Genomic DNA, 17867 nt, shown 5'->3' with positions numbered 1-17867 from the left:
TTGTAATTTTTAATTTTTAATTTATGACCTTCAAGTGTCAAGAGTCAAGAGTCAAGACTCATTAGTTTTTTTGACACTCTTACAGGTTGGAGTTCGCACGCCTCAATGATTTAGTGTATGTGCATTACAACATCTGACTTTGAGTGAGGCAAATAGAAGCACTAATGGATCCAGATGCCATTTTCTTAAACAATATTGATGTATTGTCTGAGTGGAGGGTGGAGTCTGAGGAGCCCATCTTGGAGGAGTCACCTTCATGGTTAGAGCCAGATGATCCATTAGAACAGGGGCAGGAGGAGGAGGAGGAGGACACTGTGGGAGCATCAACATCAACACCATCTGCTATAGGTATAGGAGAGCACAGCTCCATACCTAGCACTCATTATTTGACATTAGGTGCAGAGGTGGGGCCAGGGCCTTCTACTACTAGGGGCAGGCCTGGCAAACAGCCCATCATGTTTTCCCGTAAAAGGGGGAGAGGGCAATGATTTCAGATAGATAGTTGCTAGTTTTATTTGTTTTGCTACATATAACTCATGATGATGAGATACTTTTATATATGTGATGTTATTTTGTATTGGTTCTCCACATTTGAGTCCTTGAATGGACAATTATCAGGGATCAGCAAGATTTGGTATCGCCTTTGATGTATCATTTCTATTTGACATCATATATATCAGTGCTTTCTTCATATTTATGTGCTAATGTGTTTATTTCATGTTGTTATTGCTTTATATGTTTAAAAAAAAAAAAAATGAATTGTACCACCATTCAACGAGATGTAACCACTGAGCCCACTTATTTTGCTTGTTTGTTGCATAACAACGAAGGTAAGCTTCTAAGCACTTATTGACAGTTTCTGTTTGACCGTTTGTTTGAGGATGATATGCAAAACTCATGTTGAGGTATGTTCCAATATGTTTGAAAAGCTCCTTTCAAAAATTCCCTTTAAATTTGGGATCTCTATCACTAACAATGACTTTAGGAAATCCATGTAATTTGTAGACATTCTTGCAAAATATCTCGGCGATCTCTTTTGTTGAATCTAATTTCTTCATTCCTATGAAGTGTGCATACTTTGTGAGTTTGTCTACTACTACAAGAATTTTATCTTTTCTGTCTGACATGGGTAATCCTAAAAGCCATTGATATTTCTTCCAATTTTTGTTTGGGATATTTAAGGGGTGGAGCAACCTTGGGGTCATAATGTTCTCACTTTTATTTCACTGACATTGATCACATTTTGCTACATATTTTTTAATATCACTATTCATTCCCTTCCAAAAGAATGACTGGTGTGCATTATAGTAGGTTTTAAAGAATCCTACAAGTATGACTGACCGTGAATCATGCGACTCTGAGAATCTTGGCTTTAAATTTGGAATTTGAACTCAGATAAATTCTTCCCTTGTACCATAGAATATCGTTTTTCCATTCAAATTTTGAATTCTGAGGAAGGTTATTGATTATAGCACTTGTTTCTAGATCTTTTACATATTCACTTCGAATCTCATTAAGCCATTCAGGAACAACAACTGAAACTGCAAGTAATGATGGTTCTTCGTCTTTCCTAGACAGAGCATCAACTACTACGTTATCTTTCCCTTTCTTATGTAATATATCCATGTCGAAGGTAGCAATTTTTTCTATCCATTTTTGTTGTTCTGTAGATAGTGTTTTCTACTGGAGGAGATGCTGAAGACTATTATGATTTGTTCATATTAAGAACTTACTTCCCAAGAGATATTGTCTCCATTTGGCTAATGCGTGCATAATAGCAAGCATTTCCTTGTTGTATGTAGACTTGAGACGTTCTTGCTTATTGAGCTTCTTGCGTCAAGCCAGGGTAACTCCAGAATGAATGAGCGGAAGAAAAACTGATTGATTTATTCATTATCTAACTATCAGTTATATACATAAATATGACGGATCAGTTCATCTTCTTGATGACTGTCCAGTTCACCCATCCGTTGAGGATTAGGTGTCAACATTCCCCCCCTTAATCTGAAGGGATGTTGGTGAGTCCAAGCATCGTTCTGAATCTTTCAAGCTTTTCTCTTCCAAGCGCTTTGGTGAAGATGTCTACAATTTGCTCGTTTGTGGAACAATGACGGAGATGGATTGTTTTGGCCTCAACATGATGTCGGATCAGATGATATTTAGTATTGATGTGCTTAGTACGATCATGGAACTTTGGGTTCTTGGCCAACTTTATTGCAGAGGTGTTATCAATCACGAGTGGAGTTGATTGTATTTGTTTTACCTGCAAATCTTCAAGAATTTTCCTGAGCCACACAATTTCTTTCGTTGCTTCAGCTGCTGCCACATATTCTGCTTCTGTTGTGGAATCTGCTGGTACTGATTGTTTGCGTGATCTCCAGGAGACAGCTCCTGATCCAAGACTCATAGCATATCCTGAAGTAGATACCCCAGTTTCTTTGTCTCCATCGAAGTCTGAATCAGAGTATCCAATCAAGTTGAAGTCGTCCACCTGTGTATACTTGATTCCAAGGTCTTGAGTTCCCTTCAAGTACCTTAGAACTCTTTTTGCAGCAGACCAATGTCCCTCACAAGGCTTTTGCATAAACCTGGAGAGGATTCCAACAGCAAATGAAATGTCTGGTCTGGTAGTAGTGAGGTAGATGAGACTTCCTACAAGCTGTCTATACTTTGTTGCATCCTCAAATTCCTTTCCTTCAATAGATGTGAGCTTCAAGTTTTGTTCCATTGGAGTAGAAAGAGGATTACACTCTGTCATGCCAAATCTGTTTAACAAATCTCCAATGTATTTCTTTTGAGAAAGAAATATGGACTTTGGATGTTGGGTTACTTCAATGCCAAGATAGTAATGAACATAGCCCAAATCATTCATTTCAAAAAAATTTCCTAATTCTTTCTTTATGGATGCAATATAGCTTTCATTGTTCCCTGTCATTAAAAGATCATCTACATATACCACAAGATATACAACTGTTTTGCCAACTTTCTTGACAAATAAAGTTGCATCATCAAGATCAAAATGATTGAAGTTGAGTTTCAGAAGATGCTCAGTTAGTTTTTCATACCAGGCTCGTGGTGCTTGTTTGAGGCCATACAAGGACTTCACAAGTTTGCATACTTTATGTTCATGTCCTTTCACAGCAAATCCTTCAGGCTGGGACATAAAAACATTCTCTTTTAGATCTCCATTCAAGAATGCAGTTTTTACATCCATTTGATGGACTTTCCAACCGTTCTGAGCAGCTAGTGCAAAGAGTGTCCGGATGGTGGCCCATTTTGCTGTGGGGGCAAAAGTTTCCTCATAATCGACCCCTTCCTTCTGTGCAAAACCTTTTGCCACAAGCCTAGCTTTGTGCTTGTCAAGTGAGCCATCAGCTTTGTATTTGTTCTTGTAGACCCACTTGCAGCCAATTGGTTTGGTTCCAAATGGAGGATCAACCAGCTTCCAAGTGCCATTCTTTATGAGGGCATCATACTCCTTCTGCATCGCTTCTTTCCATTCATCATGAGAAGCTGCTTCTTTGAAGGAAGTTGGTTCAAAATCTGTAGACAAGTTCAATTCACAATCATAAGTAACATCCATATCAACAGGTGAATTAGAGTTATCTACATCACCTCCATCTTGTCGGTTTGTATTTCTGGTTCCTGTTTTTCCAATTTCATCAGGATGAACACTTTCAAGTGTCTTTGTCAGCCACTTTGGGGGACCTTTCTGAGATGGTCCAGGCTGCTCTGTTGATTGAGTTGGGTCTGAATCAAGATTGAGTCTCCCAATTCTATCAATTACATCACTTAAAGCATCATCCGGTGTTGGAGTTTCATGCAAGGGAGATTGTTCTTCAGAAGAAGATTCCACATGTTGATCTAGTATAGGAATCCCCCCTTCAAGATGTGGAATCTGATTATCAAACTCTTGAAATGATTTCGGTTTTGTGAATCTATCCAAGCGATCAAGTTGCCGCTCAACAACACTGTCAGATTTGGATGATTCAAGAAAAATGACATCTCTAGATAAAACAAACTTTTTATTTACTTCATCATAGAGGCGGTATGCTTTAGATGTGTTTGAATACCCCAGGAAGATACACTTACGACTTCTAGCACCAAGTTTGTTTCTATGTACCTTTGGTATTAAAGCATAACAGGTGGAACCAAAGATCCTGAGATGTTTTACCGAAGGAACATGTCCATACCACAATTCATAAGGAGTCTTGTTTCTTATAGCACTAGATGGACATCTATTCTTTATATATGCAGCACATAGAACAGCATCAGCCCAAAACATTGTCTTTACATTTTTGAAGAAAAGCATGGATCGTACCATATTCAAAATTGTTCTGTTCATTCTTTCAGCTACACCATTCTGTTGAGGATTATAAGGCACAGTTGTTTGATGTTTAATCCCATGTTGGCGAAGATAGTGTTCAAATTCATTTGATGTATATTCTTTTCCATTATCAGTGCGAATAGACCCAATATGAGATTGTGCATCATTTTCAATCCACTTATGAAAATTCTTGAATGTTTGAAAAGCATCAGATTTGTTCTTCAATAAATAAACCCAACACATTCTGGTGTAATCATCAATAAATGTCATGATATATTTATTTCCATTTGCAGAAGAAACAGGCATTGGACCACATAAATCTGAATGAATGAGTTCAAGCTTCCTATGTGCTCTTGAATGTGAATCATGAAAAGACTGTTTGCTATGCTTTCCTAGAATGCAAGCATCACATTGCTTATGTTTTCTAGGAATTGTAGGCAAACCAGCAACACCATTTTTCTTCAACAAGCGGAGACTATCATAGTTTAAATGTCCAAATCTAGCATGCCATAATAAACTTGACGGAAGTGTACCTTCTTCATGATGAGAAATATATGAGAAATGTTGTGCATGAGCAGAAGTTCCTTGCAGTTTAAGAAGTCTTTCTTCTTCTATACCCCTCATGACAAGTGAGTGGTCAGATGCCTTTCTTACCTCAAGCTTGCCATCAAACATATGAATGGAGTGACCTTGCTGGCGGATGTGGACCAGGGACAGCAAGTTTCTCTTGAGCTGTGGGAGATATAGAACATGGTCCAGAAGAAAGTCTGGAAGACCAGGCAGTTTAAGCTTGATTGTGCCAAGCCCTGATGGCTTGATTTTTGACTGATCTGCAAAGTATACTGCTCCATCAACATTGTCAGTGAAATCTTCAAAAAAATCTTTCCTATAAGTCATATGACAGGTTGCTCCTGAATCAAGCAACCAGTCATTTTTCGAAGAAGCAAGTGAAGCATTAAACAAATCTTCATTTACTCCAATGTTACATTGTGCCTCAATATAGTGAGCGGGTTCAGGTGCTTTACCTTTGTCTGTGTCATCAATTTTACCTTTCTGCTGGTTTCTTCTCTGCTCAATTTTGTCCCATGGTAGCTTGCATGTAGAAGCATCATGTGATCCATTTCGTTTGCAGCGAATGCAATGCAGATCTGCCTTTTCTGCTTGAGAATGTCTGCCCCCCCTGCCTCTGAAGTATCTTCCTCTTCCTCTTCGTCCACCTCTTCCTCTTGTAGAATCTTGAGCAGGATGCTTTTCTTTATGAGCAAGGCAAACAGTCTCTTCAGAAGATTCAGGGACTGTTTTCTTTCCAAAGGCTTTCTCTCTTTCAGCAAACTTTTTCACAAGAGACTCAAAGGTTATGTCTTTAAGATTTCCATTTGCTTGTAAAGACTCAAGATAATTGGAGTAGGTAGGATAGAGTGCTTTGAGAAAGGCAATAAGAGAGATATCCAGCTCAACCTTAGTGGATTTAATATCATGCATTATAGACTTTATTTCAGATGCAAGAGCAAGGGGATCATTATTTTTCAGTTCAAGAGTGAAGAGTTTAATCATGAGCTGAACAACTTCAAGTGCAGAATGTGAATCATAGAGTTCTTTCAGCTTTTGTAAAGCTTCAAAGGCAGTGGAATAGGATGAAATATGACGACTTACTTCTTCATTTACAGATGCTGCGATCAATGCATAGGCTTTGTTGTTCTTGTTTTCCCAAATGACAAGTTCTTTATCTGATGTAGGCTGCACAGGGTCTTTGTCTTCTTCTCCGACACACACTCCCTTCCACAACTCATTGTAGATGAGGGTGTGTTTTACCATCCGGGACCATTCAGAATAGTTCTCCTTGCCAGTGAGAACTATTCCTACCATAGAAATGATTGAATGCATTCTGTAAAAAAAAATACTTCTGCTTGAAAAAAGAAAACCTCCTTACAGCCTTATGCACTATATTTTCTACAAATCCCTCTAATGTGTGACAGAAGGCATCAGAATTTCATTGAAATATTATATCACTTTATGCTTCAATACAGCATTATAAAAAACTGTGCAACTGCCTATTTAAATGCGCTGCCTATTTAAATCCTCTGATACCATGTCCTTTTCATGCGTATTCGTGAAACTTCACATTCCATCTCCGAGCAATGTCATGAAAAGCAATAAATGACCTTTTCAAATTTTGATTACCAAGGTAATCAAAGATTACATATGCAGAGATCAATACTCGATGCCTTGAACTGCGAGTGATGATGAGAAGCCGAAGAATCGTAATCGTTGCATAAGTCAATGGTCTTTACAATTCCCTCACCAAATCGACAAACAATCAATAATATTCAAAAGCTCTTTGAGATAACCGCTTGCCCAAGAGTAATACAGTGGAATTTAATAGAATTGAAAGAGAAATGAACGTGGGAGGACGGCGTAGGAAGACTTCAGAATTGGGGGCTTCTTATACGAGTAGGAGTCGACGAAGGAGATATCTTTTTGCAATGGAGTGAAGATGACAGACAAGTATGCATACTTTTTGCAATGGAGAAAATGATATAAAGTATGGTAAATCATTTCATAGGGCCACGGGCAGGTCCCGCGATCAAACCCGCGGACGTCCCAGCTTCCACGGTTACAAGGCGATGGAGGACAACCAGTCTACAGTCAATACCCAATTCTACATCTGCTAAATAACTGAAAGGATCTCGGCGGCAGGCATTTTAATTAAACACATAATATAATTTTGCATTCTCCCGCCAGTAACTATATAACATAAAGGACTATGAAGGAAAGTTGTAAGCAGAAATATACGCTTTAACCCTCCAAGAACCTGAGTTGCTATTCAGGAGAAGCTCAATCCTCGTTAGGCAGGGAGAGCTTCAGAAAACTCACTGTTCGTTAATTTGGAATTCCGACCAGGAGCAGGGACTGTGTGTTCACCTTCTTTGTCATCTCTCGGCTGAGCAAAAACGTACAGATGCATGTAACCCGACTTCCATGTTGAAGAACATTGGTCGCAGAGCTACAACCTCTAGAATGCTAGGGTTTCGAATGATTCCAGTCGGCGTGAGGGAAGAGGGAAGGGCGTTACCAATGCAGTGACGCTTCAACGGATGTATAGTGCGCAGTCTTCAGGACAGAGGCACGGATGCGCAGAGAATGTCAGGACAGAGGTTTCATGAGGCAGCAGAAAACGGATGCGCAGAGATTCAATGAGGTGCAGGGAATCACGCAGAGGACAGAGCGCTGGCAGAGGCAGGAGTTACAGCTATTTTAGGAACTGGGACCTGTGCTCTGATACCATGTCAGGCCAGGGTAACTCCAGAATGAATGAGCGGAAGAAAAACTGATTGATTTATTCATTAGCTAACTATCAATTATATACATAAATATGACGGATCAGTTCATCTTCTTGATGACTGTCCAGTTCACCCATCCGTTGAGGATTAGGTGTCAACACTCTCAAACACGATTGTGTGTCCATCCTACATTAGTACTGCTCCTATGCCAAATCCTGAAGCATCACACTCAATTTTACAAATGGTTTTGAGAAGTTTGGAGTTGCCAATACATGGGTATTAGACATAACTTCCTTCAATTCTTCAAAACACTTTTATGCTTCATCATTCCATTGAAATGAGTTCTTCTTTAGAAGGTTCGTTATGGGTGCAGTTATATGGACATAGTTTTTAATGAATCTTCATTAATACTCTATCAATCCTAAGAATCCTCTTAGCTTGGAGATATTAACTGGTTTGGGCCATTCTCTTATAGCCTTGATCTTATTAAGATCCACTTTTATTCCTTCCTTGGATATTATATGTCCGAGATACTCTACTTCTTCCTTCTCAAAAGTGCATTTGGACTTGTTGGCATAGAACTGATGTTTTTCTAATACCGTAAGAAATTGCTCCAAATGTTGTAGGTGCTCCTTCCATGTTTTACTATAAATTAGAATGTCACGAAAGAATACTAACACAAACTTCCTTAGATATGGGCAGAATAGCTTGTCCATAGTAGCTTGGAATGTTGTTGGTGCATTGGTTAAATAAAAAAGAATTACCTTAAACTCGTAAAGACCTTCATGTGTTCGGAACACAGTTTTTGCTATGTCTTCCAACCTTATTCTAATTTGGTAATACCCTGACCTTAAGTCCAATTTTGAAAAGTATTTAGCGCCATGTAGTTCATCCAACATTTCATCGATAAAAGGGATTGGAAACTTGTTTTTAATTGTTATTTTGTTTAGTCCTCGATAATCGATGCATAATCTGAACGATCCATCTTTCTTTCGAACTAATACAACTGGAGCAGCATACAGACTTCTATTTTTTGTGATAATGCCACATTTTAAAAGATCCTGGACTAATCTTTCAATTTCGGTTTTTTGATGATGTGGATATTGATACGGTTTGATGTTGATGGGATTTGATCCTGATTTGACTTTGATTGTATGCTCGATTTCTCTTTTAGGAGGCAACTTCATTGGAAGATCTTGGAATACTTTTTCGTGCTTTTGAATTAGCTCTTGGACTTCCGGTGCTTCTTCGTTGACCAGATTTGAAGTTAACATTTCTAATTGATGACATTGTACTAAATAAGTTGGTGCTCCCTTCCGGATCATTTTCATCATCTGGGATGATGATACAATTTGATTCTCAAGGGGCTAGAACCCATATAACTTGTATTTCTTCCCTTCCCATTTAAATTTTATAAATTGCTTCTCATGGTTGGCATCATATGTGCCTAGAGTTTGAAGACATTGGATACCTAGGACCACATCCACTCCTCCTAATGGTACAATGTAGAACGAAGATTCTAGATTATAGTCTTGTAATTTGACTTTATGGCATTTCCCTACTTTTTCAATTTTCTTACCATTAGCTACCATAACCTTCATGTTGGGCATGGGAAATGTGAAAATGTTGAGTCTTTTCGCCATAGTTGAGTCCAAAAAGTTGTGGGTGCTACCGGTATCGATCAGAACCATTACGTTGCTCTTCTTGATATGTCCTTTTAACTTTAATGTCTGGGGTTGCGATATACCTGTCATGGCCGATAATGACACTTGCGGAATATTCTCATTATCTAGTTCTGGAGAGAATTTTGGAGAATCTTCGATTTCTTCTACGTCTGATTCATCACTGTCTAAATCATTAGTTGCTTCACATTTATACAGGTTCTTGGTCTCTTTTCCTTTAGCACACCTATGTTTAGGGTCCCATTTTTTGCCACAACGTTTGCACTTGCCCTCTTTCATTCTTTGCATTTCCAAGTTAGTTTTTTCTCCTTCACGAAGATGTGGTGGAACATATTTTGTGTTATCTGTGTTCGCAATTTGGGAAAATCTTCGTCTCGAATATACTCTTTCAACTTTTGGCCACTGCATCTTTTCGTGCTTCTTTTCAGCAGCTTTTGCCTTCTGTCTTGCTACTTCTATAGAAGTGATGTCATGAAGCTCAAGTTCAGCTTGGAGATGGGGTTTAAGTCCTGTGGTGTATGATTGAATGAGACGAGTTTATGATAATCCAGGTACTCGTGTAGCTAAAGTTTCCCATTCTCGAGTGTATTCATCCACATCTCCTTTTTGTTGCAGTCTGGTGAGTGCCGAGAAGAACTCTTCTTCCTTGACACCTTGAAACCTTTTAAAGAATGCATTTTTGAATTTCCTCCAACTAATAGCAAGTGTCGTCTTTTTCCACCACATATACCAATTATATGCTTCGCCTTCCATTTGCATGGATGCATGCCTGATCTTTTCGTCATCATTGTCAATACCATAAATCTCGAAATATTCTTTTGCTTTATTGAACCATGCAACATTGCACTTCTCGTTACCGTCAAATTTGGAGAGTTCAAGTTTTTCTCTTCATTGATATGTCGCAATTGTTGGAGTAAAGAGAGGGTATTGATTTGCAAGTTGCATATTTGAGAATTGATTCCAGAGCTGCATATTTTGAGAATTGATGATACTATTTTGTTGATGGGGTATGGACGATGCTTTTGGAGACTCAGGTTTCTCATGTGAGTCTGACGAGTTTGACGAATCTGGAGAATTGAGATGTTGAGTAGCTTCATTATTCTGGGGTATTTGATCGGGTGTAATCTTCAACTTGTCACAAATACAGGTCAACATCACCATTGCTTGACTATGATTTAGATTCACTGTATTTGAAAGGATTGCATGATCTCTTTTAAATTCATTATGGTTTTGCTTGAGCTGACTCTCTATTCTCTTTGATGTATCTTGGAGCACCTCGATTTGTTCGCCATGTTTGGTCACCTTAGTCTCAAGATCTATCAATTTTTTATTGAAATCGGCCATCGACATTGATGAAGCCATTGATCAGGTATGTGGAGTATACTTATCCAACTTAACTTTTCTTAACTTGATCCTAATTTTTTTTTCAAATAATAATAATAATAATAATTATTATTATTATTATTATTTTTAAATATTTTTTTATTTTATTTTTAATTAATAAATATATTAAATATACATAGCTATACTATATAACTATATAGTATATATATTAATAATCGGACAGGAGGAGCTAGCTCAGCTGGCCATGGAAATTAGCAACACAATAGCTGAGCTGGGAGTGATGAGGGAAGAAATCCATCGTCAATAGAATGGCACCTACGCAGAGTGTTTTTGGACGCCGCCTACAGCTTACAATAACGTAGGGAGGTCATTCCGGAGTTTCAAGTTGCCATAGACTTTGTATCCCATTGCCTCTAGGACGAGAGCTTGACAGAGATGGGAGCGCTGTATACTATATTAATACCATGATACCCACGATTATAAATACAATTGTGGTGTTGTTCATGGTTCAACCAAGTGACAACGACGGTCAACCTGCAGGTTGGAACGACAGTGACAGTCAACCTGCAAATTGGAACATGTCACTGGTGGGGAATAAAACACGGCTGAGGCTTGAGCAGGGAGTCTGTCGAACTGTCTGGTGGTCAACGGAAACGGAGACAGCAGTCGGAGATGTTGGACGGAAGCAGAATCATGGGCGTGACTTATGAGGAATGGAGTCAAGCCAGCAGAAGGGAGATTGGGACGGCTTGACAGCGGAAGGGAAAACAGTGAGTGTGACTTATGAGGAATGGAGTCGAGCCAGCGGAAGGGGAATCAGGACGGCTTGACAGTGGAATGGACACAGCCAGATAGCGGAGTGGACACAGTCGGCAGGGAATTGTCAGGGCAGATGATGCAGACAATGGTTGGGAGTAATACATTTTTGTGCAGCGCCTTGCCGGAGAAGTTAGAACCGAACTAGCTCTGCTCTGATACCACCTGAAGCATTAAAATTCAGAAATAAATGTATGTATATATATATATATATATATATGTATGTATGTATGTATATATATATATATATATATATATATATATATATATAATTGATTGAATGATGGGTTTTTTACAAGCAGGCCCTGGCTTAAATAAGCCCTTGGGCACCTTTTCGAGAAGGGGCATGATCTTTGATCATGCCGCAATTACATAGTTAATTAATTACATAACAGTTTTCATGTTTTCTTTAATCAATCAACATTATGCATGTTTATTTTGAATATATATATAGATGAAAATATAATAAAATATGTATTATATAAAGAATGCTCCCAAAAACAGTCCTTTCACAGAATCTTTTTGAAAATCGTGATTTCCACTCGCAACAGCCTTTCCCCATGGTACCAGCAGCAAACCTCTGCAAACCAGCTCCCCACCTGCACTATCCTTCTGAAGACCAAATTGTGGCAATGTAACTAAAACTCCCAGAAACAGAAATCTAAAATCTCTGGAAAAAAAATCATGGCCAGAGAACCCACAGAGAAAGTATCCACAAACCATCGCTGAGAAAAAATCAAGATGGACTAAGGAGAAGTCCAACTACATCCCAAATGTGCTCACGAACAACACTTGAAGGTAACATTAGGATTTATGAAGGATATATTCTGTTTTAAAAACACCCATCAATATTGTATACACCTTGTGGACATTACCTCAAAGTGCTAGAATGTTGAAATTCGAACTTCTTGTTCCTTTATGTGTGTTCATGAAAAGAACAAAGGGGAGAAAGATCTGTTGAAACTTTACCTATTTATTTTTGTGTGTTCTATGCATTGATGCCACCCTGAAACTAAATATTTTACTTTGAACTATTTAATTTTCATCTCACATCCACTTAACAGTCATTCAGTCAATGACGGATTAAAATGCTCAAGTGATATTATGGTATTAGGATCTAACCCTATTATACTTGTTCTTTGGTTCTGGGAATATCCACTCAGAATTATCAACTGTGGACTAAAAATGCTCAAGTAAATTGAAAGTCTTAGGTTTTAACCCTATTATACTTGATTTTTTGTTGTGGGAGTATCCACTCAGAATTATCAAGATTCAACACACTGGATAATTAAAAAATCTAGTAAACAGCAGCAAGAGGATCATGTTTTTGAAACTTGTACAAACCCATAACATGTCATATACAGATTTAACGGCAGACAGCTGTGCCTTCATCATTTATTCCCAAATATTATTTTCCTATACTCGGAATTTTAACGGATTGAGGATTAAACCATTCTTAATTTGTATGAAAATACCTTACACTTTGTTCAATACTTTTGGGGATAACTCTACACTCAAGTGTTGGTTTGATTGATAACAATTATGTCCATATAAAAACATCTAGATTGAAATATGGGCTTTCAAAGGATTGTGTCCTTGTAGAAAATAAATAAATGTTTGAACAATGAGGAACAATAGAAAATGATGTAAAAACAATGCAATCACAATGTGTATGTATATACCATATGTATAACACAATGTTTGTGAATATTTGGTGAAAGGATCAAACCTCAAGATCTGCAGCTGCAAGATTGAATTGACGCAGGCATGCATTGGCATTTAAATCTAGTTGGCTAAGAACCTGTTACAGAAAAACACACACAAGATGTTACTTGCGATAGACCTAAGAAAAAATCTGAAACAGAAATTATGGTTTTTGGACAACATTTTATGTTCATGAGACCATCTAGTTTGTTAACTGTGCAAAATGATAACATATATAATTGCTAATCAATCAGTATGTCAATCGACATTGACCAACTGGTGTGGAGTCTAAAGTCAGTACAACATAAAATATCTATTTAGGAGATATTTCTAGAAGTGAAATCATAAGTTCATGCAGTGCACCTATTAGTACACACTGTAATAATTGGGAAAATATGGATTCATTAGCTAAGCATTTGTATTCAAGTATCACACATTGCATAACAGATATCTAGTATAGGAAGGCAAGTCCAACACACAATGTACTGCATTTTCAATGATAACTCTTATCTTAGCCAACTTTCTGAGGTCTGAGACATACATGTCCTCAACTCAGACACCAGATCATACCAGCTTCAGGGTCATGTATATCTAACAAATGGCCCTACCTCTATCAAAAGTACCCAAGCTTAATTTGTGGATAATAAATATGCAATCATGTTACATCAGGTATGCTGCAATTCCGCTCTCATGAGTAAGAGTTGCTGAATTCCATCTCGGAGTTGCAGTCTCTTTTCAAATCTGTGGAAATACTAATGGTTGAAAGGATACTTCTTTAGCTCACCTTTATTACATTTTAACAATGTCCGATACACGCAAGGAGAGTCTATGTTCACACATCTATAAGCATATATCAATTGTTTTGTAATGTGGAGAAACAAGATATAGGACACACCAAGAGCTGAAACCACAGGTTGTAGATTGATTACTCTAGAGTCAAGCGTAGATACCTCTTCCAGTTGTGGTTAAATTGAATGATGCCTTGGCCACGCCTACTAATAATAGCCTCTACATCTTTCACGAGTCTTGACCATTTTTTTAAAAGTCAAAAGAGATGAGAAGCTCTATAATGAGCAACTCATGGGCTTTCCATTTTTTGGGCTTTTACCCAAATAGAAAAATAGTTTAGTAGAACAAGTGGTGTGCCCCCAAAAGATGTGTGTACTCCGTCCGGTAGCATACTGGATTCATGAATCCTAGAGGGGGCATTTCACAAACCAACTCTTTTACTATAACAAAGATTGATAATCAATATAAGATTCTCAATTGATTACTGAATATTTATATGAACAAACAAACAAATACAATTGGATAAGAAAAGTTGCAAATAGAGATAACCCCGAAGGCCCAAGAAGGATCTCTTCTTGAACTATTCTCAATAGAATCACTAGCTCTGCATAAAGCTTCAAAATGCCACCACTACAAAAGATTCCTATCTCCCCTGTGACTTACTGTTACATGTTTCTAAATGATAAAAGCAGTGACTGATAGCAAACTTGATCAATAAGTTTCTTTACTTAGTTATATGGTATGAGAGTTGAAGTGTCTTATATGGAAGTATATTTCATGAACAACATTTCTTCTCTATTCATTTGATGACATACAACCATCTGCTACCACAGATAATGACTGCATAGATAACAAGAATAGAATCATCATTGCACTCATGGATTTGGCAAATAATTCAAAGATACAAACAACTGAATGTTTTACCCAGTAAGATGCATGTGTATGATTCTGCGCACTTCACTATATGTAGCAGAGATTTACAGGTGTTCCACACAGTTGACTGACGTTATCCAGGTGGCAGGGACATTATGGAAGCACACACTTTTCCTGGCCTTACCCTTATGGTTCTCTCGAACTAGATAATTGCACAATGGTTGGGTCTGTGATGCTTGGAGAGAAGTGGTGGCTAGTGCAAAGTGACTAGTTCATAGCCCTGCATATTGACATTATGTTCAGTTCCTTTGGATTCAGCATTATGATAATGGTTTTATTGTTCACGGGTTAGGAGGGTGCATATCACGTTGTCCCCTTTCCATTGTATGATGATCAATACTATCTTATATGGTTCTAGGCATTATGGTGGTTCATTCCTATGTTTAATGTGACTTTAAGCCTCCTGAGTGAGCGCCCTAGGCTATTTGGGATTTATGTGCACTTTAATCACTTTATTATCACAAAGACTGGTTTCTAGAGGAGCATGGGAAAATTCCAAAACTAGAATCCTATTGCAGCAACTGGTATTATTTCCTCTAACTAATAAATTAATTATTCAGTTTATTGTTACAGCAACATCGAAATAAACACACTACAACCTTCACAAATAAAAATTGTGGAAATAAAATAGCGTTGGAACTGAGAAATGCTAGCACACATACATAAAAATTAACACAATGATTTTTGGACAAAAGAACCTGGAAAAACCCAATGCAAGAAAACCGGTGCAGCAGAGGAGGGTTTTATTTTATTATGCTACAGTGAAATCTAAGTACAATCTATGGAAGCCCAACTGGCAATCCAAACAGCAAGTCTGGCCAAAATTATTTAAGGGAAATTACCCTTCTTCCACAAGCAACCCTAGCACGAATTCTTTTCAGAAACTCACCCTTTTGGATCCTCTACCCTGCTCTACGCAGACCCTATGATGTCAAGCCTCTGAACTGCCTCTGATGAAGTCGTTATGCCTGTCTCTACTGAGGAAATCGCTTCTCCGACACTCTAGACCCTCTGCCCAGCCTCTGGAACTAAAAACGAATTTCTCTCCAGCAAAATCGAATTGCTTCTGAAGCAGCTGCGTAGTCCTCTGTGCTGCCTCACTAGGAATAATTCGGCCTCCTTGTTGCTGCCTCTCCGGATCTAGAAAACTTCCTCTAAATCACTGTCTTTGCCCCTCACTGACCTTGCTTCGATCTCTGGCTCTCTGACAACTGTTGTTGCTCTCTGGAAATCGATCTACCAAGAAAATCGAACTACAGAAGTGTCTTCTCCAAGTGCCCATCGACTTCCTCTTATAATCCATTGTTGGAGCACCAACAACCAAGATTAAAACTTAATCAATGGTTAGGATCATCTTGGAGTCGATCCGTGTGAGTTTCTAGACTATTCTCACCTTGACTTAATTAATTCTGATTAATTAACCAATTTTCCTAGGTTTAGACTTGAGAAACATTAAAAAATAGGTTAATAATCTATTTAAGTCATCTCTAGGTGGAATTTCCAAAAACGATTTCTAGGTTTTGAAGATCTCATGTATTCTATCATCTCCACCAAATTTCATGGCTAGAACACATCCGATGCTACAAAAACTAACAGAGCACTCCCTTGTGCACACAAGTTGAGTTTGATTATAGAAATTTAATGGCTATTTTAACTTTATTTTATTAGATGGAAGCTTTCAGCATGAGCATCGTTGCTTATAATGTTGGGTTTCACATTAAAATCGATTATTATGTGTTGAAATTTCGAAGTATTACACGTTAGAAATTTAATCTGTATTCTTCTAGTTTATTTCTTCTACTTGCTAATTTGAACAAGTTATTTAAAACATTAAATAACAAAATAAACACAATACAGTCTCAACATCTACAGATCATCAGCGGAATAAATACAAACACACAAGTGACACTGTTATTTTTGGACAAATGTCCCCGGAAAAACCCAATGCGGGAAAACCGGTGCAGCTATTCTAAGGGTTTATTATTATGCAGTATTTCCTTGAGTACAATTGGGTGCCAAACTGACTCACCCGACAGAGAAAAAAGCAACTGGCAGCAATACCTCTCTATTCGGAAATAGGTATTCAGAAAACCTGTCCCACAAAACCCTCTCCAGCGACTCTGAAGCACTGCGCTGGCCCTTCTAGCCTCTGCGTCAACCCTTTGAGGCACTGCGCAGCCTCTGGGACCCTCTACGTCACTCCAGCTGCTCTCTGCGTGGATGACGCAGTCCCTCTGGCCTCTGCGTTGTCTTTGTTGGGCTCTGCGTGGCCTGCTCTGGCTGCTACTTCTCGCTTTCTGTCTCTGCGCTGGTCTCTTGGCACTGTCTCTGCCTCTCTGTCCAATACTCACTGCCCCTCGCTGTTGATCACTGATTCAACTTTGCTTAGCAACCCCGCTCTAGCAAATCGAATGACTAATCACTCTGGTGTGTTCTCCAACTGACCCTCAAGCCTCCTCTTATACTTTTCCTGTTAGTCCTTCAACGGCTGAGATTAAATCTCTAATCAACGACTAAGATTAAATTTGACTTGATGCATGACTTTTGGAACCTTCTAACCCAGTTTTATATTAATACCCATTAATATTTTATTTTTCCTAAGTTAGACATAGGAACTCCATTAAAAATTATTAATTATTTTAATATCTCCCAAACCGGGTACAATATGTCCAAACCATTTTTGGATCTTGGAGATTTCACGTGCTTTAGCTTCTCCACCAATTTTCATGGTTAGAGCACATTCGATGCTACCACAAATCAACATTATGATGTGGAGATGGTTACTAGGTGGATCACTCACCCGCTCTGCACACAAGTTGAGGTGCTCACCATTTCTTGTGATTACTTTATCGCTAGTGATCAAGACCACCCCCTTTTCTGGCATGTGGTTTGATTGTTAAAAAGCTCTTGCACTTGTATTCATGTGGTTTTGACCCCTTCTCTATTGAATCTAGCCATTCACACAATTTGAAGAGATGTGTTACCATGGCA

General features: G+C 38.3%; 1 protein-coding gene across 2 annotated transcripts in view; it reads right to left on the bottom strand.

Annotated features, from left to right (window-relative positions):
- Window positions 1-17867, bottom strand: part of LOC149254914 (uncharacterized) — a 218814-nt gene that overhangs the window by 44064 nt on the left and 156883 nt on the right. For both annotated transcript variants that reach the window (XM_089460276.1, XM_089460275.1), the window contains exon 3: window positions 13180-13251. In XM_089460276.1, the coding sequence (XP_089316402.1) occupies window positions 13180-13251 (72 nt within the window). The remainder of the gene's footprint in view (window positions 1-13179; window positions 13252-17867) is intronic.

Source organism: Pinus tabuliformis, chromosome 7, assembly GCF_031772625.1.
Source record: "Pinus tabuliformis cultivar Carrire ecotype Pingquan chromosome 7, CPIR1, whole genome shotgun sequence".
NCBI classification, from domain to species: Eukaryota; Viridiplantae; Streptophyta; class Pinopsida; order Pinales; family Pinaceae; genus Pinus; species Pinus tabuliformis.
Note: the sequence above shows the minus strand (reverse complement) of the source record. Positions and strands in the feature narration are given on the sequence as shown.